At 52.9% G+C, this 27022-nt stretch overlaps 1 protein-coding gene across 2 annotated transcripts in view; it reads left to right on the top strand.

The window, feature by feature from the left end:
- Nucleotides 1-27022, top strand: part of LHX4 (LIM homeobox 4) — a 61047-nt gene that overhangs the window by 26073 nt on the left and 7952 nt on the right. For both annotated transcript variants that reach the window (XM_060396669.1, XM_004013841.5), the window contains exons 2-3: nucleotides 2752-2923; nucleotides 19034-19236. In XM_060396669.1, coding sequence (XP_060252652.1) covers nucleotides 2859-2923; nucleotides 19034-19236 — 268 coding nt within the window. In that variant the 5' untranslated portion in view covers nucleotides 2752-2858. The remainder of the gene's footprint in view (nucleotides 1-2751; nucleotides 2924-19033; nucleotides 19237-27022) is intronic.

Genomic DNA, 27022 nt, shown 5'->3' on the forward strand with positions numbered 1-27022 from the left:
TAAGTCACTTCAGTTGTGTCCAACTCTGTGCAACTCCATAGACGGCAGCCCACCAGGCTCCGCCGTCCCTGGGACTCACCAGGCAAGAACACTGGAGTGGGTTGCCATTTCCTTCTCCAATGCATGAAAGTGAACTGTGAAAGTGAAGTCGGTCAGTCGTGTCCGACTGTTAGCGACCCCATCGACTGCAGCTTACCAGGCTCCTCCATCCATGGGATTTTTCCAGGCAAGAGTACTGGAGTGGGGTTGCCATTGCCTTCTCTGTTACATAGGTTTGGATGTGTTCAGTTTTTCCGCTTAATGCTTTGAGGCTAATGCTCTTATGTGAACACTTTAAAATCACAAGTCTCGATAGCCTGTCTATGTTTTAGATATAAATGACTTAATACTTGCAAAAGCTTTCTCTTCATGTAGGTTTAGCTGTGTTCAGTTTTTCCCCTTAATGCTTTGAGGCTAATGCTCTTATGTGAACACTTTAAAATCACAAGAGATTTAGCTGACATTTTGTTGACATTTTGGGATGTGCAGGAGAAACTAGTGAAGAACTGTCTTCAGGTGAGCCTCTTAGGAATTTTTTCCTTTTGTAAATTTAAGCATATATATGAACATTTTTTACATTGTTGCGTTGGTTTCTGCCATACAACCACGCAAACCAGCCATAAATATACATACATACCCTCCCTAACCTCCCTCCCTGTGATACATATATACCATGGAATATTACTCAGCCACAAAAAAGAATGAGTTTGAGTCCGTTGAGGACTACTGAGGTGGATGAACCCAGAGTCTGTTACAAAGAGTGAAGTAAGTCAGAGAAAAACAAATATCATGTATTAATGCATATATATGGAATCTAGAAAAATGGCTCTGATGAACCTATGAGAGAAGCAGATATAGAGAAAAGACTTGTGGACACAGTGGGGGAAGGAGAGGGTGGGACGAATGGAGAAAGTTACATCAACATATATACACTATCAGGTGTAAATGGGCAACTGGTGAGAAGTTGCTGTATAGCACAGGAGCCCAGCCTGGCATTCTGTGATGACTTAGAGAGGATTTGATCAGTAATTTATTTGGTGATAAATATCTTTAGAGGTACTCTTGTGTGCCAGGCACTGTGCTAGGCATGGAGGAGACACAACCGAGAAAGAAATACTGCTCCTGCTCTTAAGGATTCCGCCTTTTAATGGGAAAGAGTGTGTAAAAAGACAAGTAGCAAAAAATGCTATAATAGAGGTGAGAAACCCCAGGGTTTGCCAGCCTTGTGACCTGCTGTATTTTGAGATTACCATGGGAAGCCAAATGCTTGCCCTTTTGTGTTTTTGTTCTTAACATTTGTTGCAGTCCATTTCTTGAGGAAAAGGACAAGGGAAAATAGCTAGAGATGTTTATACTATTTGTTCATCCAACTGTGAAAGCCTGACCATTTTATACATTTTGAAACTAATTCAGTGACTCAAAATACTATCAATCCCCTGAGCAATCCCTTGGTAGAGGTGGGATGGCAGAGAAATAGACCTTGGCTAGGAAGTCACCCAACTCAGGAACAGGATGGGGCAGTGGTTAGGATTCAATTGCGGACAACAGAGTCCATTTTCACTATTAAAATGGAAAGTGGTCAATTACCAGGTATGTATTAGATGACTTTCAGCTTAGTGGAGCCAGCCCTGGACCAAACTTCTGGGAATAACTCCCAGTCCTCAGAATGTTGTTGCTTCTGCCATGATTGATTAGGACATTAAAACCAGAGAATCCTGTGGCCTCAGCCATGCTCCACACGAGCATAATGGGGGCCTGCCTCTTGGCTGTGCCTCCATTCTACTCAGTTCTGAATTCAGGTCTCTCCTAAGTGCATCTGATTGGCAGACTCTACATCACATTTGGAACCTGAGCTGCAAGGGAGTCTGGAAAAGCAGTGGCTAGTTTTCCTGTCTGCAGTACTACATGAAGTCATATTAGTTGGGGATATTAATTGATGGTATCTTTTGTAGTTCATTAAAATACTGAGATTCTTTCTCCTCTTGGATCTTTAGGCATGGACCTTGGTCACTACCCCCTCTCCCCTACATATCATTTTCTTTTTAGGCCAGATGGCCTCTCAGTCCATGCCTAGGCAGGGCTGACTTTAGAGGCTTTTAGCACAGATTCTACCCAGTAGTGAAAGTGTCATGGGCTTCCCTGGTGGCTCAGATGGTAGAGAATCTGCCTGCAGTGCAGAAGGCCTGGGTTCAATTCCTGGGTTGGGAAGATCCCCTGGAAGAGGGCATGCAACTCACTCCAATAGTCTTGCCCGGAGAATTCCATGGACAGAGGAACCTGGTGGGCTGCGGTCTACGGGGTCTCAAAGAGTCAGACATGACTGAGTGACTAAGCACAGCTCAGTGAAAATGTCACAGAAATAAAGGTGAATGCAGTTGGGTCTTCCTGGCCACTGGCTGCTGAATTGCAGCTGGCATAAGTGGAGTTAGCTGATGCTGCTAGCCTTGTGGTGCTCTCAGAAACAGGCCCTTTGGGCCAAAGCCACCCAAAGCCAGGCCAGCAAAACATGGATTGGAGTTCAGTCCCAACCTACTCCTTTGACCAGGCACCTTTACACAGTGTACAACCCGCACAACTGTATGTGGCAGCTCTGGGAGTTTGGCTTATGTTCTTTCCCAGATCAGGCAGAATGAGAAGGCATCCACACAGCACCTGGTCCGGTTAGCAGTGCTCTGCAGAAGGCTCACATGGCTCTCTCATCTCTCTCCACAGAGATCCCCCAGTGTGCTGGCTGCAACCAGCATATCCTGGACAAGTTTATCCTCAAGGTCCTGGACAGACACTGGCACAGCTCCTGTCTCAAGTGTGCAGACTGCCAGATGCAGCTGGCTGACCGGTGCTTCTCCAGGGCTGGCAGCGTCTACTGCAAGGAAGACTTCTTCAAGTAAGTCAGAACTGGGTGGTGGGGTGCAACTTGCTCTCCCTGCCTTAGGAGAGCCTAACTGCCTCCCCCATGCAGTGAGGGGGAAGCTTGCGGTAAGACAGGGGGCAGGGGTCTATCCTGTGTGGGACGGGTGAACCCTGATGCTAAGAGGCTGTTCCTCATTGAGGTCCCTCTTCTGATCACCGGCCCTATCATTCCTTGATGCCCGGAATCTCAGCCTCACATGAGCTCTGCAAGGGGCAGGGGTGAGGAGCTGGCAGGAGGCAGGAGCCAGACTTCTCCAAGGTGACTGACAAAAGATCCCTGCAAATCCTAAAAGGAGTTCCTCTTTCTATCTTTGTGAGTTGGTGCCTCAGGGCCCTTGGTTGTATCATTCCTGTGACTTTCAGAGTGGTCCTTTGAAATTTAGATCTAGAGGCATCTCCATGGCTGCTTCAAGGGTCTCAGAGAAGAGCTGCTCCTGGTAAGGGTTGAGCCAGGCTCATACCGTGTCATTGACTTCATTGGAAATATGAGGAAGAGACAGTTTTGTGTGATGGTTTAGAGCTCAGACCCTGCCAGGGTTTGAACTTCCTTATTAGCTATGTGCTCTTGAGCAAGTTATTTAACTTCTCCGTGCTCAGTTTGCTCATCTGTAAAATGGGGCTGATGATAATAGGGTTGTTGTTAGTTTTGAATGAGTCAACATGTGTAAGTTCCTTAGGACAGTGTCTGATACATGAGAACTAGCTCTTAAGACTGTCCTTGGTTCATCAGAAAGAAAAATCCTGTTGGAACTTTAGGTCAGAGTGAGGGGATCTCCTAAAATTTATTTTCCATGGCATTTGGTCTGGCACTTCTCTTCCAGAATTTATTACCTAGGCATTTAGGCTGGTGCCTCGAATGAAATGGACCAACTGGTAGGACAGGTGAGGGGTGTCTGTCAGTGACAGGTGGCCCTTGGGGTGTGTGGAGTGTGGTGGGGCTGCGAGGTGGCTCACCAACACCAGGAAACACTGGGCAAAAATGAGCAAGCCCGGGAGAGATGGTGCGCCTCCTTCAGGGGATGTGTATTCTGGAGACAGAAGAAATGGGGAGAAGCACCATTCCTGGATATGGAACTCGATTTCTCCCAAATCCTTCCCAAGGTTTAACTGCAGGGAGTAAGTGATTTGAATTTCTGAGGATTCTCCAATTTTGTCAGTCCAATAGGAGTTGAAAAGCACTTTAAAGATGATGTTGATAACCACGGGGGCTGCCTCCACGGCTTGTGCTCAGAAGGCAGGACTCGTCACTATCACACTTCGGTCAAATAAGCTCTGCTCTCTTCGTGTGTGTGTCTGTGTGTGTGTATCTGTGTGTGTGTGTGTGTCTCTGTGTGTATGTGTCTGTGTGTGTGTGTCTGTGTGTGTGTGTCTGTGTGTGTGTCTGTGTGTGTCTGTGTGTATGTGTGTGTATGTGTCTGTGTGTATGTGTCTGTATCTGTGTGTGTGTCTGTGCGTATGTCTGTGTGTGTCTGTGTGTGTGTCTGTGTGTGTCTGTGTGTGTGTCTCTGTGTGTGTCTGTGTGTGTCTGTGTGTGTGTCTGTGTGTGTGTCTGTGTGTGTCTGTGTGTGTCTCTGTGTCTGTGTGTCTGTGTCTGTGTGTGTGTCTGTGTGTGTCTGTGTGTCTCTGTGTGTGTATGTGTGTGTGTGTGTGTCTGTGTGTGTGTGTGTCTGTGTGTGTCTCTGTGTCTGTGTGTGTCTGTGTGTGTGTCTCTGTGTGTCTGTGTGTGTGTGTCTGTGTGTGTGTCTGTGTCTGTGTGTACACACATCTATGCTCAGGCTCCCTGAGGGTGGGGCAGTGGCTAGCACAGGCACACCCAGAAAGTCCTTATGGCTCCCAGTTGAGGGGTGGGGCTCTGGTTCTTTTCTGTGGACTGCACCCCCACTTTCTCCCCATCTTCCTCTTACTTTGCCCACCCCTGATGCTCACCTTGTTGCCTGTACTCTGGCATGTAAGCAGTTCCATCCCCTCCACTCATATCCTTTCTCCACAGCGAGAATTTGCCTCAACCCTCTTTGCTCACAGATGCCCTGGTCAAGTACCATGGCCGCTCTTTGGGCCCCGATAGGGCAGTTGTCCTCCTCTGTGTTGGGGGTGGGGAAAAGGGCAGGAGGAAGTAGGTGGGCCGGCCTGGCCTTGGGGCTTCGGTGCGCTCTCCATGCTTCCAGGGCCTGTGCCTCAGCCTACCGTTTATCCCTGGACCTTCGGAAAATCCTCAGTGAACTCCAGGGTGAGCGAGAGGCCACGTTGCCTTCTTGCCCATCTGGGGACAGGGGAGGTGCTGAGGGGTCCCTTGGTCAGAACTCTGGCTGGGTGCAGGCCTGTCAGGACCAAAGACCTAGAGCTCTGTAATCAGAGAAGCCCTTTTGAGCCCTGGCACTGCCCTGGGGCCCTATCTGATGTTTGGACCTTGATTGGCCAGCTCCAGGTTTGGGAATGGGAGGTGGCAGCAGCTGGCATGTAGCTTTGGCTTTGGGAGAAGTAGTGATAAAGCAAGAGGATCGATTTAGAGACAGGAGGGGCCAGGCAGCGGGGTACAGAGGGATTAGCACAAGCCTACGAGCCATAAGCCCGAGACCACAAATAACAATGACAATTACTCACCCAGGCTGTTGCCCCAGTCCCTGCCTGCATGACCTTGGAGACTGATAAGTAGGGTCTCTGGTCATCTCCCCCTGGCTGCTGCCCACAACACCTCCCTATCAGACCAGTGTCCTCCGTCATAGCTCACCCACCATCTGACCCACCATCCCCAGCTCCTTTGGCAGGCCCCCCTCTGCCTACAGAATATTGCAGAAACACTGTGCCACCAGAGCCTTCTGCCCGGTGCCCAACCTCCTGTCCAGTCCTAGCTCATGGCTTTCCTTGGGTACCTGATGCCCCCCAGCAGGATGCCTCCTTTCCCAGGCATGCTCAGCGTTTCCTCATCTCCACACCCTGGTCCGGGGATGAGGTCCATCCTCTCAAGGTCTCCCCATCTTTCCATGGTGGTGAGTCCAGCTCCTCGGTGGAGGGAGCCTGGTGGAGGCCTGGCCATCTTACGCCTTGTCTCTGCCGATGACTCAGCACAGGCTGCCTTGCTTGGCTGGTTCCTTATGCACCTGTTGGCCTGAGGAAAGGCTTATTAGCCATTCATTTTTCTGTCTCCCCGTACACATAGGCTGTTGCTGGGTTTGATGCAACAAAGAGTAGATTACACGGCAAATTTACAGTGTGCTGTGGGGACCAGTTTCTTCTGTACCTAGCTTTGGCATCCTGCAAGTCACAGAGGCCCAGGCGGCCTCCCTTATTTAGCCGTAGTTACTCTCCTCTCCTGAGATTATTCTGCTTTGTAAGATAGCCCACTGTCAGGGCTGGAGCCCCTTGTTAAGGGGAGCTGGCCACACATTCAGTGCTGAATCCACAGGTCGTTAATTCTGTGCTGGGGATGCTGTGTGGAGAAAAATGGAGAGTGGAAGTGATTCCCCCCACTGCCCACAGAGGGACGATCAGACACAAAGCCCCAGGGAGGACCCTTGGATTTACAGGCAGTCAGGACTCACCCAGCATTTGGGATCATGGCTGTTTGGTACAGGAAGGCCCAGGTGCAGCACAGTTTGGTCTAGCAAGACACAGTCCTTGGTGAGGACAGCGAGGGAGCATTGTCTGCAGTCAGAGCGGCTACCTGCTGCCCACTTGGGGCTCAGACAGTGATCTGGCTGCAGAACTGGGGGTCTGCTCCTCATTGCAGCTCATTAAAGGTCACCAGGCACCTGCTTTCAGCTGACATACATGCAGAGGGACACTGGGAGCAGGGGGAACAGGAGATGGGGCAGGAGGGGAGGGCGGTCCTGGGCACCCCAGTTCCCTCCTCCCACGTCTCACACCAGGCTGCAGGAGTCACCTCTGACGGCCTCAAGAGAGCCCAGCAGGTGCCATGCACTTGAATCTGCCCAGCAGACCTCAGAATGCTTGTGGCTGTGGCACTTGAAAGATGCCTGGTCAGAGGCATCTTCTCTATGCACCTTGAAGTAAAAGAGACAAAGGAAAAATAAAAAGTACTACTCTCTTACGATATCTGCCCCAAAGCCTGACTCAGAGACAGAGGGCAGGATTCATTGACCTTACTGATCAGCACTGTGTTTCTAAGTTCCAAGATCAATACTTTAAATCTCTTTGTTTTATAACAAGGGGAAGGGCCACTGCTTTGCACAACTCCAGGGGCATCTTTTATTCTGTGTGAAGTTTTGTGAATCAAGACAGTGTTGTGAGGAGCTGGAGGGGTGATTACCCCAGAAGTGGGGGGAGGATGGAGGTGAAAGATGGAGAGTGGCTTCCCCTAGCCTCGAGCCTGTGAAACAAGGCAGTACTGGTGTCTGGCAGCAGAGGGCGATGTTGGCGTGTGCACAGACAGAAAGAAGTACTGTTGGAAGGTTGTACTCTGTGGTTGTTGTGCTTTGGGCGGGACGGGCGGGGTGGGGGCGGGCGCTGTTAAACACTGTCTTGCTCAGTAACATTGGCTGATTTTTGCTGCTGTTTTTTGTTTTGCCTCTTGAGTCCTTGGCTTCCCTTCTCCAAAGGAAATAAAATTCCAAGGCCAGAGAGGAGAGGCGGTGAGTCGACTAATGCACTGTGCTTCTGAGACGATTACAAAATCGCAAGCTAGGAAGCCAACAACTCCTTGGGTTGTGTTTGCTGAGCAGGTCCTGTCTGGACTTTGCATCCAGGTGTGGAGGGTCCCTGGCTCCTTGCAAAAGGGCTGGAGCCTGGGGATAGCAGGGGTCTAGGACCTGGGCTTCTGGGGCCCCTGCTCTTCACTGTCTGGGTCCTGGCAGCTCCCTTACTTCGAAGCATGATGAAAACAGGTTTTCTGCTCCAGGAACCGGTTCAAGTGCTGGAGGTTCTTAAGCAAGTTCCTTAATGTCTCTCAGCTCCAGTGCCCCAAGATTGGGTACACGGGAGCATTTCGCAAAAGGGAGTCATTTTATGAGCAGACTGGTTTGGTGAACCCAAGGGGAGCTTGATTGAATTACTGTTCTGTGTTTAACCAGCTGTTCATCAGCAAACAAGTGACCAGGCCTTCCTGAAAACCTCATCCCCTTATCTGTTAAGAGGTGATGTTCTAACCCACCGAGTTGCTGTGAGATGGGAAGAAGGTGGTGTGTAAACTGTGTCCAGCACTGCTGGGTTCTTCTTGCTAGGTGCTAGAATCTCTGGGTGTTGGGTTTCTGGCCCCGGAGGATTAGCTGTCAGAGTTCTCCCACAGGGCTGGGCTGTGCTGGCTTCTCCTGCCCCCCTGCTCCCACTGAGATGATTTTAAAAGCCTAGAACTCCTCACGTGGAGGTCAGGGTAGTCTGGGTTGCGGCAGTGTGCTGGGCATAAACCATGGCATAGAGATGCTGATTTACACAAAAACTTGAGAAGCAAACCAGTGATTATTATAACATGAAAACAGAGAGCTAGAGAATTGAAGGGCAAGATCCACATACATTTTTAAGGTAAGCCACAGCCCTTGAGAACATTCCAGTCTTGTGGGGAAGCGTCAAGCTGTATCCTGGCTGCCAGGTCTCTGTGCTCACACCTGCCTACCAGAGGGGGCTGTGGGGAAGAGTTGGAGACGTTTGGGGGTGACTGCCACCCCAGGGGGCTCCTGTCTAACACTTCATGCTACTTTGGGGGTATCTTCCTGTGCATGAGGCCCTCCCCTGCCTGGCACTGCGGGGACCCAGCGAGATGGAGGGCTGCTGGACCGCTGTCAGTGGGGCACTGCACCCCTCCCCCAGCCAGTCAATCTCTAGGCAGTAACGGGCTGTCAGCCAAGGGCAGGTAAGAGGCGTCCTTGGGAGCCCGGGAGCTGCTGATTTATTCCCGCCGTTCAGAACAGCCTGTCTCAGCTCCGGCAAGCTCTGCGTTTGGCCCGGCCGCAGGGTGGTTTCGCTGGCTCCTGTGAGGTCTTCATTAGTGACCTTGGGCCAATCACTCTTGTAACCAGGGCCTCCATCCCTCAGCTGGGAAGATGCCCATGGGACATCGGGCAACCTGGGGGACATGGAGTAAGGCCCGCGCTCTGAGTTGGACATTTGGAGAGGGAGCAAGCATTGGGTTTGAATCCAGGCTCAGTGTGAATTTGGGGCATTAGACCTCTTGGAGCCTCACTCTCATCTAGAAAAAAGAGATGAAAATAAAAATATCTACTCTTCTAAGTTACCCTGGGGACGGAGTGAAATGAGGTACTTAGTATCCATCATTATTGGTAACTACCCTTTTATTTATTTTTATTTTTTGTTGTGGATCATTTTTAAAGTCTTTATTGGATTTATTATAATATTGACTCTGTTGTTTATGTTCTGGTTTTTTGGCCATGAAGCATTTTGGATCTTAGCTCCCCGACCAGGGATTCAACCCATACCCTCTGCGTTGGAAGGCGGGGTCTTAACCACTGGGCCAGCAGGGAAGTCCCTGGCTATTCTTATTAAGACGATGACAGCATATCTATGTAGGGAGGAGAGAAAAGGAGGGTCCTGGGGGCAGAGGCTACAAAAAGCCTTGAGCCAGACAGGGGTCCCAGGGAGGGAGGTGGGGCCTGTCCAGTGCAATGGTGGGTCAGATGGCTGGAACAGCTGTCTGCCTCTTGGCGTGGGGGTGGTGTGTGGAGACGCCATGGGTTTTCTCCACAGGATGCCATCCCTCCCTGTGTGATCCAGAGCTCTGTGGTGGTGACCGCAGCCCTCAGCCTTCACTTCCCAAAGTGGAGTTCCCAGCTCTGGCAGGAGGGGCCAGCCCATGCTTGCAGGAGTGCCTCTAGCTGGCTGGTACCTTGCTGCCACAGAAAGAGGACACTTCAGTTCTGCGGTTGGTTGTGGGTCCAGTCTGGGGCCAGGTTCTTGCCAAGCCACCTGTTATTTTTGATAACTATTACACCTACTATGACACACACACACACCATTGTCGAAAAATGTTCTTAAAGAACTCACAAGGGGAGGGTCTCTTTGACCTGTGACTTTCCATAATTTCTGAATAGTTTATAGTCTAATCCCCTCACTAAGCAAACTAAACCTTTTAAGGTAACGATCAGATGGTTCAGATAGTAGCTGTGCGTGTGGACATTTGAAGATTCAAACACACTTGTGGGACCAGGCCCACTGTCATTTGCAAAGGCCTGTAATCAAGGCAGAAGCAATTACTTAGCCGAGCAGCTCCCCCTGGGACCTGAGGCCGTATATCAGGCAGTGATGAGTCCACAGATTATCTGTCTGCCCGCCCTGGAGCCCTCCTGTTTGGCTGCGCCCGCCCACCCTCCAGAAGCCCAGGCTTGCCGCAGTGAAGGCCTCCTGATATCTGTGGTACCTGCATACCAGAGACGTTTGTGTCCTGGGGAATCTATTTGGAACCAAATAGTTGCAGATCAGCCTGAGAGTCAGACAGCATCTGGGCTATGGAAACATTGTCCCCAGACAAAGAGGGATTGGAGTGACATGGGAGTGGGAGCTGGGGGCACCTTACCACACACCAGCCGGCATCAGCAAGCCCCATTCTCCTAATCACTGGGACTCCAGCCCTCCCTCCTTTACCTCTCGCCCCCCTTCATTCAGGTACCGAGACACAGGGTCCCACCTCCAAGAGGCCCTCTCTTTCCCTTCCCACTGCCTCTGTCTTCTCTCCGGCCGTCACATGCCTCTGTACCACTGGAAGCTTTCCAATCAGCTATCCTACTCATCTTGTTCCCCTCATGCCTTCCTGCTGCAGGCCCATCTTTGGTCACCTTACTACCCTGGTTCCTGAATCTCCTGAACCCAGCACTCAGGGGTTCATCGCCTGGCTCCATCACATTGCTTGCTGATTCTGTGGCCAAGATCACGTGAGCATCCAGTGAGAGCCAGTCTCTGGCTTGTGGCTGTGGCTCCTGGGGTCTGTCAGTGCCCCTGGAAGCCCCACCTGAGGAGGAGCCGCGGACCAGCCTTAGACCCCGTGATGGGCATCGTGGGTCCTTGCTGCTGGCTGCAAGATGGAGTGAGAGTGGCTTGGGAGGGGGCCCTATGCCTCTCCCATCCAAGTGCCTGCTGCACCTCCTTGAGAATGAGTTCTCAGGCCTTGAAGGGCTCAAGAATCAACAGGCAGTCTGCGCCTGCTGCAAGAGGGCCTCGAGCACCCATTACATAGGGTTTCTCAAAGCACAGTCCATGCCACAGCTGTACCAGGGTCATTCACGAGGGGCTTATTAAAAGTGTGCAATCTGGGGCCAGAGTCAGGAATCAGGAATGGCTTTTCTGCTTTTAAGCAAACATCCCAGTTGGCACTTCTACACAGGGTAATTTGGTAACAGCTCAGCTAACACCTTGGCAGAGAAGAATTAGCCTGGGATCAGGAGGGCTGATTAAGTGCCCGGAGGAAGGGGGTGGAAAGGAGGGACAATGTTGTTGGGCTAGTTGGCAGCCTGTCCCACCTGTGGAAAGGGACTAATAATGCCTATGATAAGGGCTCTTGTGAGTTCAGGTGAAATAGCTCACTAGAAACTCCCCTGGTAAATACTAATGCTTCATGCATGTTCACAAAAATTTAAGCAAGATGGACTGGACTCTGGGAGAAGAGGGTCCGTTCCTACATGTCCCGTTGCCTCTTGGGAAGCAAATCTCCCCCCAGCAGGAAAAGCAGGGACATGTGATTGGGGGAAGGGAGAGTTGGGCTGTAGATTTTTTTTCCTGCCACTCACTGGGCTATGTGATCTTGAGCAAATCTCTGACCCTCTCCGGGCCATTTTCTTCTGTGTTAAACGAGGAGGTTGGACTAGGTGACTGATTCTAAAGCTCTTCCAGTTGCATTCATCTCAAAGTAATACTGAATGCTCGTTGAAACGAAAAATGTTATATTAGAAACTGCAAATAAAAGTGGAGCCTGAGCGGAGTTCTGCTGGGCCTGGGAGGTTTGTGTGTGAATATGTGTATGGCATAGCTGTGTCCCCATTCTCTAAGGCTCTAATGTCCTCCGGTGTCAGGACTTCTCCAAATATGGCACCTTCTCCATCTGGAGAAGGCTGACTGTTCTAGGGCAGGACTCCGCGTGCCATGACATGGCTGTGGTGGTGATATATGTTGGAAATATTGGTACATACAGAAACAGTAAATATCAGCGACTTACCTGTCAAGCGTGGTGATAGATAAAAGAAATACATGGAGGAAAGTGTCAACTGGGGAAAAAATATACGGCCGGCAGTAAATCACCGCCACGCAATTAAAGCATAAAATTAAGTTGTGTGATATTTTGTTTTCTTGGGATGGTGCACTGCTCTGTGGCGGCTCCCACACATGGGGGCTGCCGTGGGCCTGGGTTGGACTGCTCCCAACTCTGCTTCCCAGAGAAAGGAAGAGGATTGGGTTCAAATTCCAGCTCCGCCGTCTATTGCTGTGATGTCTCTGGCATGTTTCTTACCCTCCCTGAACTTATTTCTTCCCCTACAAATGGGGGAGTGGCGCCCGATGTAATTTGGGGTGGAGCCAATGAGATTTGCTGACAGATCACACGAGGATGTCCAAGGCTGTGGGCCTGAGCAACTGGAAGAGAGAAATCGCCCTTCTCTGAGATGGGGAAGGAGCAGATGCTGCGGAAAGATTAGGAATTGAGATGCTGAGGGGGTGGCCGTGGGATGTACCATCTGGAGTTGGGAGGAGGTCCCAGCTGGAGGTGAAGTTGAATCCCCAGAGGTGTGGGATAGATAAGAAGAGGTGGAGGGAGGTGGAACAGGGGCTGCCACAGAAAGGAGCAGAACCCGGAAAGCCAGGTCCCGAGGCCCACTGAGTGACGTGTTCTGAGGAGGAGGGAGAGCCAATGTGGCGCAAGGTGAGGGACAATGAGGCCTGACCAACGGATTCAGCAGTGTGGGGCCCCCCGGTTAAGTGAAGCTGGGGTTGATTCATGGTCGACCACCTGACTGGAGCACGGTATTAGTCAGGGTTTTCCACAGAAATGCAACCAACAGGCTGTTTGTGTGTGTGTGCGTGTGTGTGTGTGTAAAGAGATTTAATTTAAGGATGGGCTCACAGGATTTCAGAGTCTGAGAAGCCCCAAGACCTGCAGTCAGTGGGCTGGAGGACCCAGGAGAGTTGATGGTATATACAAATCGGTAGGCCTGAGACCCAGGAAGAGCCAGCACTTCAGTTCAAGTCTAAAGGCAGGAAAAGACCGACGTCCCAGCTCCCACGGTCAAGTGGGAGGAGCTCACTCCTGGGAGGACAGGCCTTTGTGGTCCCTTGGGCCTTCACCTGACGAGAAGAGGCCCATCACAGCGAGGAAGGCAATCTGCTTTACTCGGTCGACTGTTTGAAATGTTAATCTGTCCAAAACGACTTCCAGACACACACAGGAAGACGTCTGACCAAATATCTGGGAGCTTTGTGGCCCAGTCGAGTCAGCACATGGCAGCCAGAGTGGGCTCAAGGCAGAATGAGAACAGGGGCATTAGAGCCTGTGCATAAACCCCTTTTTGAGGGATTTTGCTCCGAGGGGAGTAGAGGTGCAGGGAGGCGTAGGGTCGAGAGGTTTTTGTCTTGAAGTAGCAGAAGTAACAGCATGCTGTATGCTGCTGGGTAGCTGTGATAGAGAGGGGACATTGATGATGTGGGTGGCAAGGGGCCTAGTTGCTTGCTGAATGATCTTCCTAGGAAGGGGTAGACTCTGTGCCCAGATGGGCCGACAGCCTTGACCGGGAGCACAGATGGGTCAGCTGTAGGGAGCGAGAGACTGGGCATGCCGGGGGTGGACAGAAGAGGGGGAGTGCCTAGCAGGCCTTTGCTGAGAGCTCCTCTTTTGTCCCGGAAACAGGGAGCTGGGCCACCAGCTAAGACCAAGGATGAGGGGATTGGGAGAGAGAAGGGATGGGAGGGTGGGAAGGTTAACAGACCAGAGGGGACACTGTGCTTTCCCAGGCCCTCCTGAGGTCTGGACCCTGAATTTAAAGGTCATGCAGTCAGTGAGGAGGTATGTTTCCCTCAGCCCTGTTCTGACATCTGTGCTGCATGGTGGAGGTCGGGGTTGAGAGCAGGGTGGGAAGTTGAGGGTATGGGCAGGAGAGGGGTTCCTAGGATGGACCACGGAGTCCTTGCTGGGTTGGGGGGAAGTGAAGCCGTGAGGAGGGTGAGGGGCAGTGAGAATGGGCCGGGTGGCAGGGTTGTGGGAGTCAGGCTGCTGTGGGCACCGAGTGGAAGGGCAAGACACTGTGGCGCTTGGAAGTCATTCCTGGAGGCGCTCTAGCTCCTGATGGCATTGTCTGGGGTGCACCATGAGAGGGAGTGTCTGAGGATGTGACCTTCAGGGGTGCCTGCTCTGTCACTCAGCCAAGTCTGACTCTTTGCGGCCCCGTGGACTGCAGCCCGCCAGGCTCCTCTGTCCATGGGATTTCCCAGGCAAGAATACTGGAATGAGTTGCCGTTTCCTCCTCCAGGGTATCTTCCTGACCCTGGGTATAGAACCCAAATCTTCTGCCTCTCCTGCATTGGCAGGTGGATTCTTTACTACTGAGCCACCTGGGAAGCCCAGGTGAAGAGGCTTCAGGAGAAGAGGTCAAAGATTTCAGTGGACAGGGTCAGGAGGGACTTGCTGTGGGGACTTCGATATCACTGAGAATTCTGGCAACAGGGATGGTGAGCGTGAGGGTGAGGCAGGAGCAAAATCTACCCAGGAGGGAGGGGGTGGGCTGGGGGTGGCGATGATACCCCAGGGAGGTAGCGGGGTCCCCTGAGAGTGGTGGTGGGTTTAAGTGAGGTTATGGACACAGGGGCACACAGCAGGTGCTTGGTAACTGGGAGCTGCTTTTTAATCGTATTGGTGACCTGAATGTGGTACCTGGTCTGATCGTAGGTGAGAACATAAAATGAGGAATGTGCTGGAACACCTGTGGTATAGGTGTATAGGGTTTACATGCACCTGTTTCTAGAAGATGTGGTGCCTGCCAGGTCTGCCTGTCATCCCTTTTGCAGTATCTGGAGACCCTGCGCTGGAGAGTGGGCCAGCAAGGCCTGTTGAGAAGGGTGGGAGTGGACAGATAAATGGGCCGAGGGAACTCGGGCTTGAGCATGGAGGGAAGGGTGAGACCAAGGACACAGGTTTCGTCCCCTCGCTGGGGTCGGGGCAGCCCTTAAATGTCAGCCGTGACACCTCGTGCATTTCCACAGACACCAACCCAGGCCCTTCACGCCTGACCTGTAGGGGCAGGGGAATGTCGACAGGATCAGTCGGTGTGTTGGGGTGACACTGTTGGGGGAGGGCTCCTGGGGCGGTCCCCACATTGCAGGGTCGGAGACCCCAGTGGCTCAGAGGGGACAGGGCCCTGAGCCCCAGTTCCAGTTCAGAGTGGGTGCACCATGACTGGCTTCTCGGTGGCATTTGTGTCTCTGACGCCCACTGTGTGCCAGCCATGCCGTCAGAAGCACCAAGTTCAAATCCTGGTCTTTCTACTCTGTGCCTGTGTGAGCTGGGGCCAGCACCTCACCAATCTGAGCCGCAGTTTCTCATTTGTCAGAAGGTATCAGAGTCCCTACCTTTCAGGCTGGGAGACATTTGTGGACTGAGTGTGATGATGAGAGCAATGTGGGGTGGAAAGTTGATGTTTTAATAAACTTTAGGCCTCATTTTACAGGGCGTTCAAGTCCCTTCTTTGAAAAGCTTTTGCCAGGAGCTGCAGCTATTATGGGCTTCCTTGGTAGCTCAGACGATGAAGAATCTTCCTGCAATGCAAGAGACCCAGGTTTGATTCCTGAGTCAGGAAGATCCCCTGGAGAAGGGAATGGGCACCCGCTCTAGTATTCTTGCCTGGAGAATTCCATGGGCAGAGGAGCCTGTGGACTACAGTCCACCGGGTCACCAAGAGTCGGTTATGTCACATGGTAATTTTCCCCTGCTTGCGCCGACCCATGCTTGAAGATGCAGTTGGCACACTCACTCCTCCCAGCATGCATTCGTCCACTCCTTCAGAGGTTCTCTCTGGGCAGGGATATGAGAATCGCCGGTGCTGTTGCTCTGTGGAGGAAAAGCCATGTGAGCTGTTAGAATTCTTCCTTGCGTTTTCTTTGTCATTTGGATCAGCTCCAACTGCTTTCCCTGGGGAGACCGGCTATCCACGGAGGTCTGGCAGGGCAGCACTCACCAGAGGGGTTGTCCTTCTGATGAGTGAGGCCAGTGCCGTCTGCACACAGTAGGGGCTCAGTGATAGGATGAGGCAGGTGCTGACTGGTAGGTTCCTCGGAGGCCTCTTCCTCGGCCAGTGTGCTGCTCTGCCCCCATCGCTGTCATCCTTCAGGGCAAATTCACAGTTGTGCCTTACTTCCATCCAGGGAGTTTTAGCCACGGCCCTCTCATTACTGCCTGCCGCAGAACAAGCCGCACAGCCTTTCAAGGCCGTGGCTGTTGCACCTGCAGCCCTGGCTAGTCTAGGATCTGGAAACTCACGACAGTGTCGTCATCGCATCCGCAACCCACAGGATGACGGCACCGTGTTCTGGGCTCGCTGGCTCTGACCAGGAGTAGGGGTTGGGCTCCCCTCGGGCCTCAGCCACACTGGAGGAACCCTGTGGGCCCCGGGGGTGCACACAGTCCCCTCAACAAAGGGTCCCATTGGCTGTGCTCCAGGGGAGAAAGGTAACGAGAAGCAACTTCCACTTACCATCGGTATAAATCCCACAATCAGGAAAATTGCTTCAATTGCTAAAAAACGCTGGTGGGAAAGTCCATTTATTTTTCATTTTTCTTGTGCACTTGCCACCCTCATGCATGAATCACTGTCGGTATGTAGATTAAATTTATACCCCTGTTATCTTTCATGTCTCTGGGGCTCTGGTGTCAACTGGGCTTCTGGTTACAGAAAACCACTGCCTGCTTTTTAGTGGGGAGAGGATATGGCCCTCCCTGTGGGCAGGGGGGTGGCAGGGTCTCCACTGTGTTTTGGAGTCTCTGCTTTGTTTTGAGGTCTCTGCTCTGCCTTCCTCCTCCTCAGGTCTCTCCGCCCTCGATTCGGCCACAAGACTTGCTTTTTGGAAAACTCTAGTTGTTCTCTGGAGCTGGTTCTGCTCCATCCTTTGCAGCAAAGGATTTGAACACTCGGGTTTTGGTGGTTTATTTGAGAGGGCTTGCAGTGAGCAGGATGAAGGCATTGTTTCATTTCAAACACCTGCTTTGTGCATTGCCTTGGACTGGATAGAAAAACTATAGGCAATTTGAGAACACACTCTAGTAACATATATGCAGGCTTTTCTTTCCTTTGTCCCTGAAACACACACACACACACACACAAGCTGGGTGCCTGCCTACCTTCCTCTCTAATACAATGACGTGATTAAACAGCAGTTGCGGGAGAAGCCTGTTCTCACCTGTGCTCTGCTGGGTACTGAGCCACAGAACCACCTAGAACTGACAGCAGACATTCTCCATTCTCAGATTTAGCCGTCTCCATGCACAGCCTCCGAAAGCATGGTTCTTTATTCACTGACTTATTCAACAAATGTGATCTCTACTTTTCTGGGTCCTGGACTTGAAATCTGATGAAAGCTTTGAAATCTTTTGAAAAATCGGATGAAAGTCCAGACCCTAACTCCTGATGCACAGTTTTGAACAACTCAGAGGTGGCTGATGGAGCCTGTCCTGAGCTCCAGTCTGAGAACCTCTGCTCGCAAGAGGCCTGCTCCATGCACGCCACCCTCCTCACAAAACCCAGAGGCATTCCAGGAGTTCAGAAGTCTGGGGTTCTTTCAACCCAAACGCCTCAGCCCCTCACACCCTGCCACCCTCCTTATATCTTGCCTCAGTGGAGCAGTCCTTGGGGCTACACTCCTGGCTCTTTGGAGGTTATCCATCTGGACCCCCACTTCTCTGTGACCGTGTCCCTGGGAGGGGGCTGAAGCCGCAGCTGGCCATGCCTGCTCTGGGCTCCTGCAGCCCCCCAGCAGGTATCATTACTGCACAAGAGACCCATCATTCTGCATTAATCTGGGATTCATCATGATAGCCATGACCATAATTAATTTATTTGGTATTAATGTGGATGAAATATGTACTGTCCTTTCAGGGGAAATCAGGCTGCCTATAAGCATTAGTTAAAAGGACCATTAAAATCAAACCTTCCCCAGATCCATTAGGCGAAGTCTTTCATCCTGAAGAAGATAAAGTTCTGCTGTGTGAAATGTCATGAATAATTAGGTTGATTGCTGTTTTAAACTCTGCCCCTTCCTCCCCAGCCCCTCCTGCTTCCCTCCTGAAGCAGGGAAGGCTTACCTGCAGTGGCTCACCACCGCCCCCGCCCCTTCATCGCCACCTCTACACTGGCCCCCAATTTCCCTCTGACCTCTGGGACCACTGACGTGGCTCTATGTGTGTGGCCAGAATGGGGAACGGGGCTTAAATGACCCAACTGGACTATATTTTCAATGGGTCTACTTCTTTTTCCTTCCCAGCCTTGGGCCAGGCTGGTGGTGGGCACCTTCCTCTTATCTCAGTGCTACTCCAGAAAGGGGCAGATGGAGAGAGGTCTGAGGCAGCATCCTTTAAACTCGGGTCTGCAGACTCCCTGCCCGGAATGGTGTCAGGGGTAGAAATGCAGATTCCTGGGCTCACATCTCTGGAGCTGTGCTTGGGAAGGGGGAGGAGGCTGGTAAGGATGGTTTGATGTGTGCAGGGTGGAGGGGAGAGGAAGAAGAGAGGAACCATCTCAAGAGCTCTGCTCTGCTGCTCAAGTGCAGTTTCTCTGGAGCTCCTGTGTGGATCCTGACACGTGGGGTGTCCTGGCCATGCGGCTCCACCTGTGGGAAGCACGTGAAGAGGTATTCTGCCTGATGCTTTATGCACATGGGCACTTGCATTTGCCCTGTGGGACTGGTCCTCTAGGCTTCACCATAAGGCTGAAGAGACCAGGAAACAGAGGGTGAAAGTGTCTGCTCAGTGGGACTTGGAAGATCCTATGGCTCTGGGTGAATTGATGACCTGTTAACTGGACAACTGGATGGCCCAGAGGTGGAGGCCCATGGACACCCCAGAACAGTGGGGTGGGCGAGGGGCTGATGAAAAGTGGGGGGAAGCCAGACCCCTCTCCCCACCCCTGTGCTCTAATCCACTCTCGTTCCCTGATAGGCGCTTCGGCACAAAATGCACAGCCTGCCAGCAGGGCATCCCCCCGACCCAGGTGGTCCGCAAGGCACAGGACTTCGTCTACCATCTGCACTGCTTCGCATGCATCATCTGTAACCGGCAGCTGGCCACGGGGGACGAGTTCTACCTCATGGAGGACGGGCGGCTGGTGTGCAAGGAGGACTATGAGACAGCCAAGCAGAACGGTAATTAGCTGGGCCCTGCATGGCCAACCTCTGTCCTGCGAGTCCAGGCTGCCCACCCCTCGGAGCCCCGCAGGCATCCTGCCTCTTCTAGAACCTTCCCAGATGCCTGAAGGGAGAGAGATCTCTCACCCATCCCCCACCCCCAGTCCTTGCCTTTGGCTTCCCCACTGAAGCATCAATCAGGTTATGGTTGCTGAGCAGCTGCTTGTCTTGGGACAAGGCAGTACTTTGGCTCAGGAGTAGCTGGGACCTTGTGCTCATCATCACTCAGACTCCCTGTATTGGGACTTAGCCACTGGACCCCCAGGAAAGTTCCATGCTCCTTAGTTTTTGTTTGTTTGTTTTTTGCTGTAAAAAACTTTATTGTTTCCATTTGGTCCAAGGCTTGAGAGAGGGCTCCAAGGTGTTAACAAGCTGCCCCGTGGTTGCAGAGAGGGACTTTAGGCAGAAACCCTGGCATTAGAGAGGCTCCAGAGACTCCTAGCTGTGCTTGAGGGTGAGCCTTTTGAAGAGATATTGTCCCACCCCCACCCAGGGACCAGCCAGCCTGCGGAGGTGGGTCAGGTGGCCATCCATCTTCTAGATGAGTTTCACCTCCTCCCCTAGGAAGTGGTTCTCCAAGAAGTCACAGATGCAGGGGTCTGCAAGGGGAGAACCCAGGCCATGCAGATCTGAAAGGGTCTGGTTTGGGTTCTTCTCCATGAGAAGGGTGGCTTCCACAACATCCTGGGTCTTACCCCACTCATCTCGAGGTGGCTCCTGCATGTCCAGGAAGAGGGCGCGGCCGCTGCGCTGGTTTTGCATGTTCAAGACTCACTCCACACCCTTGTGCTCCTCCTCATCCAACTTGCAGGAAAAGTGGCCCACACCCTCCAGAGCCATATTGTTGTGGTTGAGATAGAAGCCCAGAGAGGGTAGGTCTAGGAGGCCTGTAGATGCATGTTGACCAGCCGGTTGGTGGTGGCCTCCCCTTGATGGAGTAATTCTGATGCATCTGGGAGCTCATGGTTGATGGGTAATAGAGCTAAGCTCAAAAAACGGTGTTGGCTGGTCCTGGTGATAGCGGACAGTTGAGTGGAGGATTCCAAAGGTCGCGACTGGTAAAAAGGTTGGAGGGTGGTCGGAGGCTGGAGCGAGGGGCGTCCCTGGGTCTGTTCCTTCCAAGCACTGTTGAAGCAAGAGACAGATCCCTGGACTGCCCTGTCCTTAGCTTTGTATATTGGGGTGCACATTTACCTCAGCACCTCCACACCTCAAAGGCTTTGGTCAGCAAGAGCCCTCGCATTGGCCTAAGTCCCTCTTGGAACAGGTCAGCTTGTGTTTCCATTAAACGTGCTGTCTCTCCTCTCAGACTGCAGGCTCCTTGAAGGCAGGGACTTGGTGATGAGTCTTGTGTCTCCCAAAGGCCCTCATGTGGGAGCAGATGCTCAGCAGATGCTCTCCTTACTCATGGAGACTCATCCGTCTCGACCATCTGCTCCCGCGCACCCAGCCACCCTCCCCGGCCGCCTCCGGGCCACGTCCGTGGTCTGTACAGAAGCTGACGGCATGGACTGTGGCTGATGTCAGACCCCAGCATTGAGCAGCCACCCGAGAAAACCTGCCTTTACAGGGGTGGCCTGGGCAGCAGCTGCTCCTGCCGCCTAATGTTGTGTTCTTGGGCAGCCCTGGGTCTTTCCTGGGACTTTTCAGGGCTTGGGGAGCTCTTGAACCCCCATTCCTTGGCTCCCCTCAGAAAGACCATGTCTGATTTCCCACCTCCTACCACCTCACCTCAGGCTCCTCACTCATAGCTGTACCCTCCAGCCGGGCTCAGATTTTGGCATTTGGCCAAACTCACCTTGGGCATTTCAGATGCACGAACTCATGAAACATCAAGGTCATTTGCCCTTGACTAGAATTTTTATGAACTCAGGGTGTTCTGCAGAATGCTCTTGTTGACAGCTCTGGGCTTGGGGGAAAAAAAAAAAAAGCAATAACAATTTCGTGTATATCTTTCCAGGTCTTTCCTGAGTTCCCCCCTATATATTATATAGTTATGATCAAAACATGGAGAAATTAGTTTTTTGCTTAATAAATACAGTTCAAGGGTGGTGATGGGGAGGCCCTTTCGGTGAGGCCGCTGGAGCTCAGCTTGGCTCTGGCAGAGGTGGGAGGGACGGCACCTCTCTCTTCCATCACCTGCCCCCCACTCTGCCCGCCTCCCCCAGCTCTGGCCTTCTGCATGGACAGCCCTTCCATCTCTTCTCCTCTCTCCTGGGCCTCTGCAAGCCTGCTCCCAGACTCCTTGCTTTAATGTATTAATCTGCTCTGGCTCCTTAAAACTCACTTGGTGCTGTTGCTTTGGAGTCAATTACAGTGTCACAGAAGATTAGGGCGTCTTGTCAGGGATAAACCATCAACGCAGAGGGACTCAGAGAGCCCAAGCTGTCTTCGGAACTCTGATGCCCTTCACCAGAGACATTAAGGATGCAGGCCTCCCCCCAGGCCCGGTGGCTGCTTCTCGCCATCAGAGGCCTCATTTAGACCCTGAGAAGTCCCAGCCTGGCCTCCGCTGCTGCTGTGGATGGGTCAAGAGAAAGGAGAGACCAGCTGGGGAGGCAAGAATGACCCAGTGGAGCTCACACTTGTATCCAGGATTGTTTGTGCCACGCAGAACCTCTGAAGGACAGTGGAAAGACACTGGACCTGGCCTCAGAGGCTGGGGGGCATCTCTGCTGGGTCACCTACTAACTTGGGGGTCCCCTGGCGATTGTCTACCTGGTTGAGCCTTGGCATCTCAGTGCTGAAAGGGGAGTCAGGGCATCTGCCACACAGGGCTGTGTCCTGGGGTTCAAAGAGGCTACAGCTTATGGAATGGGCTGTCACATGAGGGAGAGACCAGTGTGGAAGAGAAGCACAAACAGTAAGTGTGCTGTAGGCTTGCCACAACTGGGCGTTATACAGTGTTTCTGTGTTATTCTGGCCTCTGGCTGTCTGCAAGGCTGAGAACACTCCATCCCACGGAATCTGGGTGATTCTGAGTGCAGCAGGGACCTTGGTCTGCTGTGGGACATTGGGCTTTCTCTTTTTATGTTTTGATCCCTTCTTGCTAATCTAAACCTTCTTTCCGACTTAGGTACCCTCCATTGTGCTACACAAAGGACTGAGTATCAGCTATTTGTACCTTGGTGTGAATAATTTTGTTCATTTGTTACATTTCCTTGAATATTTGCATTTTCAATATAATGAGGTTGCCTTTTATGCCAAGGACAAGTGCTAGGAGACCCTGCATAATTCAAAACTAACATATTTTAAGGCTAATTTTCCCATAGGAGTTAATGTGAAAAATTGGGGTGGGATGTATTCTGGGAGCACATAAATCCATAATCAGTGAAATGTATCTTTGCCTTAATGCTACTTTTTATTTTCTCAGCACTATCTCAGTCCCTCCCAGATGCTCTCTCCTAAATTAACAGCCTAGGGTATCATGGTCTTGCTTGGCCTTCCTCATAGCGTTTTATCACATTTAACTTCCGCACCAAAGTTATTGATTTTTGGGTACATTTTTCAGCATGAGCACTGCCACTGCTACTTAATGAATACTTGGATGACATTGTTATAGGATATAAAAAAGATTTTAAATTATAATAACAGTGAATGTTAAAATAACAGCATAATAGTCCCTGTAATCGCAAGAAGAAAGTTCTGTGCATGCGGCTAGCAGTACAGAACCAAGGAGCCACCAACCCAGAACAGCGGGGGTTTGTCCCAATGGCACTGCCCAGTGGCCATGCTGAGAACAATTTCTAATTCACTAAGGCAGCCTATTTTGAAATTAAGTAATTCTTGATGAATTAAAAATTTGGAGTGTTTCCATTATTTCAAATTTTGTGTGTAAAGAGTACATGGATTTTTTTTTAAGGTTTTAAAAAAATCTTTATTTTTGGCTGCACTGGGTCTTCGTTGCTTTACACGGGCTTTCTCTAGCTGCGTTGAGCAGAGGCTGCTCTTCATTGCAGTGCACGGGTTTCTCACTGTGGTGACTTCTCTTGCTATGGGGCGTGGGCTCTTGGCACACGGGCTTCAGGAGTTTCGGCTCGCAGGCTCTGGAGTGCAGGCTCAGTAGTTGTGGCCCATGGGCTTAGTAACTCCTCATCACGCAGAGTCTTCCCGGGCCCGGGCTTGAACCCGTGTCCCCTGCATTGGCGGGCAGATTCCTATCCACTGCACCACTTCCTCGCCATTGGCAGGAACTCTGAAGAGTATATGAATCTTTTTGAAAGGCACTATTTTGTATTTACATCGTGCTGTCGTGTTATTATCTCTATAAATATGGGAAGAAGGAAGTGATTCCTAACAACGAGTTCTGAAGGTTTTCTCAGTGTCTGCCTTGGTGGCTCCGGAATCCTTCCTCATTGGGTTCAGGACCCTAGGGAGGGACTTGGGTGGCGGGGCTTTGAGGATGACGGTGGCTCTGCTGGGGAAGAAAACAGCCCGAGGAGAAGGGAGGACTGGGGGCCTGTCCCCCACCCACTGTGTGCACCATGGCTTGTTGTGTGAGCCGGGCTGCCCACACCCAGGCTTCTGAAGGTGAGGGGACTTGCCCACGTCACTGACTCAGTGAGAATGGAGAACCCAGGTCTTCTGACCCCGAGAAAAGCCGTTTAGAATGGTCATGAGGATCATAGGCACATCAAGCTCTTGATAAACATCAGCTATTATTGTTGTTTTAAGAGAGAACTTCCTTGGATGGAAGGGAAGAAGATAGACATGGAGCAGACCCTCTTCAAAGGACACCAGTGTGAAGGGGCACAGAGAACTCAGGGGGCTGGAGGCAGCTGCCATTCCGCTTCCTGACTCTGGACAGGGGTGCTGGGCAGAGAATGGATGAGCCTGAGTGCTGGGAGAGGAGCAAACCATTTACGCTCAGTGCTGCTTCTGTGTTGGACTCTGGCTGAGAAGAGCCTTTGACTTACAGGCACCTGAGACTCAAAATCCGTTGAAGACAGTTGATTAGTCAGCTTGTTGTCCTGAACACTCTTTATACAAGTGTTTTTCAAAAAAATGTGTTTGAATATAAGCCACAGTAAGAAACTTGTTTTAACTCAGCACACACATTCATACACCTGACACTGATCAAGTTTCATGAAGCAACACTTGCCCTCATCTGCCTCATCCATCCCACCCCATCCCCCCCACCCCAGCCCAGCCCACCCCATCCCATCCATCCCACCCTAGCCCACCCCATCCCATCCATCCACCCCACCCCAGGCCACCCCACCCCACCCCACCCCATCCACCTCCCCTACCCCATCCCATCCATCCCACCCCAGCCCTCCCCATCCCCCCCCATCCCCCCCCATCCCATCACCCCACCCCAGCCCATCCATCCCACCCCAGCCCTCCCCATCCCCCCCACCCCATCCCACCCACCGCACCCCATCCCATCCATCCCATCCCAGCCCACCCCATCCCCCCACCCCACCACATCCCATCCAACCCCATCCCATCCACCCCATCCACCCCACCCTACCCCATCCCATCCCACCCACCCCACCCCACCCCATCCCACCCCATCCCATCCACCCCACCCCACCCCACCCATCCCACCCCAGCCCTCCCCATCCCCCCCACCACACCACATCCCATCCCACCCCACCCCATCCCACCTACCCCACCCCATCCCATCCACCCCACCCTACCCCATCCCATCCCACCCCATCCCATCCCATCCATCCCACCCCAGACCACCCCACCCCACCCCACCCCATCCACCTCCCCTACCCCATCCCATCTATCCCACCCCAGCCCATCCACCCCACCCCATCTGATCCCATCCAACCCCATCCCACCCACCCTACCACATCCCACCCACCCCATCCCATCCACCCCACCCTACCCCATCCCACCCCACCCCACCCCATCCCATCCCATCCCATCCATCCCACCCCAGGCCACCCCACCCCACCCCATCTACCTCCCCTACCCCATCCCATCCATCCCACCCCAGGCCACCCCACCCCACCCCATCCACCTCCCCTACCCCATCCCATCCATCCCACCCCAGCCCATCCACCCCACCCCATCTGATCCCATCCAACCCCATCCCACCCACCCCACCACATCCCACCCACCCCATCCCACCCACCCCACCCTACCCCATACCATCCCATCCATCCCACTCCAGGCCACCCCATCCTATCCTACCCCATCCCATCCAGCCCACCCCAGCCCACCCCATCCAGCCCACCCCAGCCCATCCATCCCACATCAGCCCTCCCCATCCCCCCCCACCCCACCACATCCCATCCACCCCACCCCACCCCATCCCATCCACCCCACCCTACCCCATCCCATCCCACCCCAGGCCACCCCACCCCACCCCATCCACCTCCCCTACCCCATCCCATCCATCCCACCCCAGCCCATCCACCCCACCCCATCCCACCCACCCCACCACATCCCATCCACCCCATCCCATCCCATCCATCCCACCCCAGGCCACCCCACCCCACCCCATCCCATCCCATCCCATCCATCCCACCCCAGGCCACCCCATCCCACCCCATCCCATCCCATCCATCCCACCCCAGGCCACCCCACCCCACCCCATCCCATCCCATCCCATCCATCCCACCCCAGGCCACCCCATCCCACCCCATCCCATCCCACTCATCCCACCCCATCCTATCCCACCCTACCCCACCCTACCCCATCCTATCCCACCCTACCGCACCCTACCCCATCCTATCCCATCCCATCTCACCCCAACCCCTTCCCACCCACCCCACCCATCCCATCCCATCCCATCCTATCCTATCCCATCCCATCCCATCAATCCCATCCCATCCCATCCCATTCCCCCCACCCCATCCCATCCCATCCCATCCCATCCATCCCACTCCAGGCCACCCATCCCACCCCATCCCACACACCTCACCCCATCCCATCCACCCCACCCCACCCCACCCCACCCCATCCTATCTACCCCATCCCACCCACCCCACCCCCCCCCACCCCACCCACCCCACCCCACCCCACCCCCCCACCCCACCCTACCCCCCCACCCCCACGCCACCCCCCCCACCCCCCCCCCCCATCCCATCCCACCCCACCCACCCTACCCCATCCCATCCCACCCCACCCACCCTACCCCATCCCATCCCACCCACCCTACCCCATCCCATCCCACCCCACCCTACCCCCCATCCCATCCCACCCCACCCTACCCCCCGGTCCCATCCATCCATCCCACCTCACCCCATCCTATCCCACCCAATCCCATCCCATCCCATCCCATCCCATCCCATCCCATCCCATCTCATCTCATTTCATGTTATCCATCTTGTTTGCTCTTTTAGTTTTTGATCAACTAAATTGACTTTACAACCCACTTTTGGGTTCTGACCCATAATTTATGAACATTGCTTAGGTGAATAGTAAATGGACACGTCACCTTTGCTGTGAGCCCAGGGCTGTGGAAAGGCAATGAGATCATGGGTGGGACCTGGGGGAATGGAGGCTTCTGATGGGAGGAGGGACAGGTATCTGGGGCAGCCCAGGGCAAAGACTTCCTTCTGTCTCCTTCCCCTCTGCAGCCTTGGCAGTAACTCACGAGGTTGGCCAGTGGAGTGTGCCATGATGGGGAAACATGTAGAATGGTACGCCTTCAGTCTGATGAGAGCCCCGTGTGGCTGGGCTGGGAAGGAATGGGGAGAGGCAGGGAGCTGAGGGAACAGCATATTGTCCTACCTTTTCAGTGACTCGGGAAGGCCTGTAGTGCAGGAGTGGGCTCCATGTGGAT

The sequence above is a fragment of the Ovis aries genome, chromosome 12 (genome assembly GCF_016772045.2).
Source record: "Ovis aries strain OAR_USU_Benz2616 breed Rambouillet chromosome 12, ARS-UI_Ramb_v3.0, whole genome shotgun sequence".
In the NCBI taxonomy this organism is placed as follows: domain Eukaryota; kingdom Metazoa; phylum Chordata; class Mammalia; order Artiodactyla; family Bovidae; genus Ovis; species Ovis aries.